Source organism: Quercus suber, unplaced genomic scaffold (assembly GCF_002906115.3).
Source record: "Quercus suber isolate HL8 unplaced genomic scaffold, Cork oak 2.0 scaffold_79, whole genome shotgun sequence".
Classification (NCBI taxonomy): Eukaryota; Viridiplantae; Streptophyta; class Magnoliopsida; order Fagales; family Fagaceae; genus Quercus; species Quercus suber.
In genome coordinates, this window is record NW_027069544.1 from 600,883 (window position 1) to 603,570 (window position 2,688).

Here is a 2,688-nt window from a genome sequence, read left to right on the forward strand (position 1 = left end):
TTTCATATATCCTTAACAATCAGGTGAAATGTATTGTGTCTAATGAGTGAGAGTGAGAGAGACGGAGGATGATATATATATATATATATTATCTTTGTGGCAAAGGAAATAATCATAGTTGATGACTTACCAGCAGATCACTTTGGCCAAGTTGAGTCTCAGTTTCATCAGTGATCTGTTGAAAAGAAAAAAAAAATTGTGTGTATGTGTGTGGGAAAGGAATTGGCAGGCAGGTTCTGTGTGTGTGTGTGTGTGTGTTGGAAAGAAATTGAAAAGAAAAAAAATTTGGCAGGTTGTGTGTGTGTGTGTGTGTGTGTGAAACTCCCCAATCCCATAATCTGTAGGGAACTTGATCATTAGGTGGTATGTTAATGTTGCCGCTTTCCACAAATTAAGTGTGGATCAGTCCACTACAAGGAATGTTACGTCCTTCGTGATCTGTTGAGGATAATCGCCCACCATCACCGAGAGTGTGATCGAGCCTAATGGGAATACCCTTGTTCCTCCAAAATCGACTAGCGGAGCATTCGTTGGTATCAATCACGTTCTGTTAATCCCCATTTGCTGGAATGCTGGATAGTATAGGATATCAGCCGAGTTGCCATTATCGATTAACACTTGGTGAACATTGTAATCCCCTACACGTACGCTGACAACTAGTGCATCATCATGTGGGTGGTGAAATCTTCTTGCATCTTCTTCGAAGAACCCAATGATGGGGCTTTCCCTCCGTGTTATCTTAGGTATGAAGCCTGTTAGCTGGACATTCTGGACCACCCTAAGGTATGTATTTCGAGCTTTTTTAGAGGAGCCAGTAGTCACAGTTCCCCCTACAATCATCCTTATGTCTCCGATGGGGGGTCTAAGACGCTCATTATCCTATCGGGGGGCCTGCTCTTGGTGATTTGGATCCACTCTCTCCTTGCTGACGAATTTTTGCAACTTCCCTTGTCTGATGAGGGCCTCAATCTGTTGCTTTAAGTCATAGCAATCAGCCGTGTCATGATCATGATCATGGTGGAAGTGACAATACTTGTCTCTAGGTCACTACTTTGGATCGCTCTTTAGCTTCCCTGGAAAGGTCAGTGCCCCCTCGTCCTTGATTTGCATTAGGACTTGGTCTATTGGGGTGTTCAGTGGTGTGAACCTTGTGAACCATCCTCCCTAGGGTTTAGGGCACCTTTCATCCCTTCTGTCTCCTGTCCTTGGTCTCTTCTACCCTTGGTCCTGCCATGCATCTCCTTGTCGCTCCCTCTTCCTGGGTTTTTCTTCCCAAGCCAATAGTGCGTCTTCTGCGTTCATGTACTTAGTGGCCCTGTAGAGTACTTCTGACATGGTATTCAGGTCGTTTTTGTATAGTGAGAACAAAAACTTACCCTTTTGCAACCTGTTTGTGAAAGTTGCTACCAAAATCTTATCGTCGGCTTCATCGATCGAAAGCGCTTCCTTATTGAATCGGGTTATGTAGGATCTCAGCGTCTCGTCCTCTCTTTGCCTGATGCTCATCAAGCGTGCTGTGGACTTTTTGTACATGTATCCCCCGATAAAGTGTGAAGTAAACTGAGCGCTTAGTTTCTTGAAAGTGCTTATGGAGTTCGGCGTCAGTCGACTGAATCATATTCTCGCGGGGCCCTTCAGCGTTGTAGGGAAAGCCCTACACATAATTTCGTTTGCTACCCCTTGAAGGTGCATCAAGGTTTTGAAGGTTTCCAGGTGGTCTAGATGGTCCTTGACCCCGTCGTAACTTTCTATTTGTGGCATGCGGAACTAGTAGGGGAAAGGAATTAATGGAGGTAGTGAATGGAGAGTCGGTCCAATTGACTAAGTCGTCTAGATCGCTGGACACTCGTCCCTTAAGGGCATTCATCATGACCTCCATCTGTTCCTTCATTGTTTGCATCTCTGCGACAATAGGAAGTGGAGTAATATCCACGAGGGATGGGAGGCTCATGTTTTTCCTTTCTGGTCTGCTTGGGGCATTACTGCCTTCAGGTCCCTCTCGATCTCTTCGCATGGCACTGGTACCTTCCTGGTCCTCCCTCTGGTTGTTTGGTGCTGTGTTTTTTTGGCGCAGCTGCTCTTCTAAGTCGTTTTTTTGCTTGGTGAGACGCTTCACAGCTGCGGCGAGAGTTTGGACCTGTCTCTCTCGAGCAATCGTGGGTGGTTCCTTTCCTTGGACATCGTTGGTTGTTGCCATTGAGCGAGTGAGCACCATGAAACTCTTTTTCCGAGAAGCGATAATACGGCTTGTGAATCGCAAAGAATCGTGTTCCCCACAGACAATGCCAACTGATGATGTCGAAAAAACCATCAGTAAGCCACATGTCTTCACATGCTCAGAACCCAACCTACACAACACGAGAAAGGAGAAAGACCTAACCAGAGAGTACCGGTGTTGTGCCGGCTGAATACCCTCCGAAGGTCAAGTTAGAATCTTTTTCAACTCCAGAGTGCTAGAAAGGGTCAACTATGCGTACCTCGATTTGAGAGGGTATTGGGGTTTTTATAGTAGTCGAAAGTTGACCTCTTTTTCTTGGAGTCGAAGTATTTTCCTTGTAGAAATCCTCTTGAGGAGTCCCAAACGTGATGGACAAGTCTTTTCCATATAGAGAAGATCCTCGTTGATGCGTGGGACTTCTAGAACTCTACCTATTTAGGTCTTTCTCCTTTCTTGTGTTGTGTAGGTTG

At 45.5% G+C, this 2,688-nt stretch overlaps 1 protein-coding gene across 1 annotated transcript; it reads right to left on the minus strand.

The window, feature by feature from the left end:
* Window positions 1–1,215: 1,215 nt before the first annotated feature.
* On the minus strand, window positions 1,216–1,533 carry LOC136067609 (uncharacterized). The gene has a single exon (XM_065773736.1). The coding sequence runs from the start codon at window positions 1,531–1,533 to the stop codon at window positions 1,216–1,218; it is 318 nt and encodes a 105-aa protein (XP_065629808.1).
* Window positions 1,534–2,688: the final 1,155 nt, after the last annotated feature.

Excerpts from the sequence above, each read along its gene's own strand:
- LOC136067609 (XM_065773736.1), bottom strand. The coding sequence starts at position 1,533 with ATGTACAAAAAGTCCACAGCACGCTTGATGAGCATCAGGCAAAGAGAG.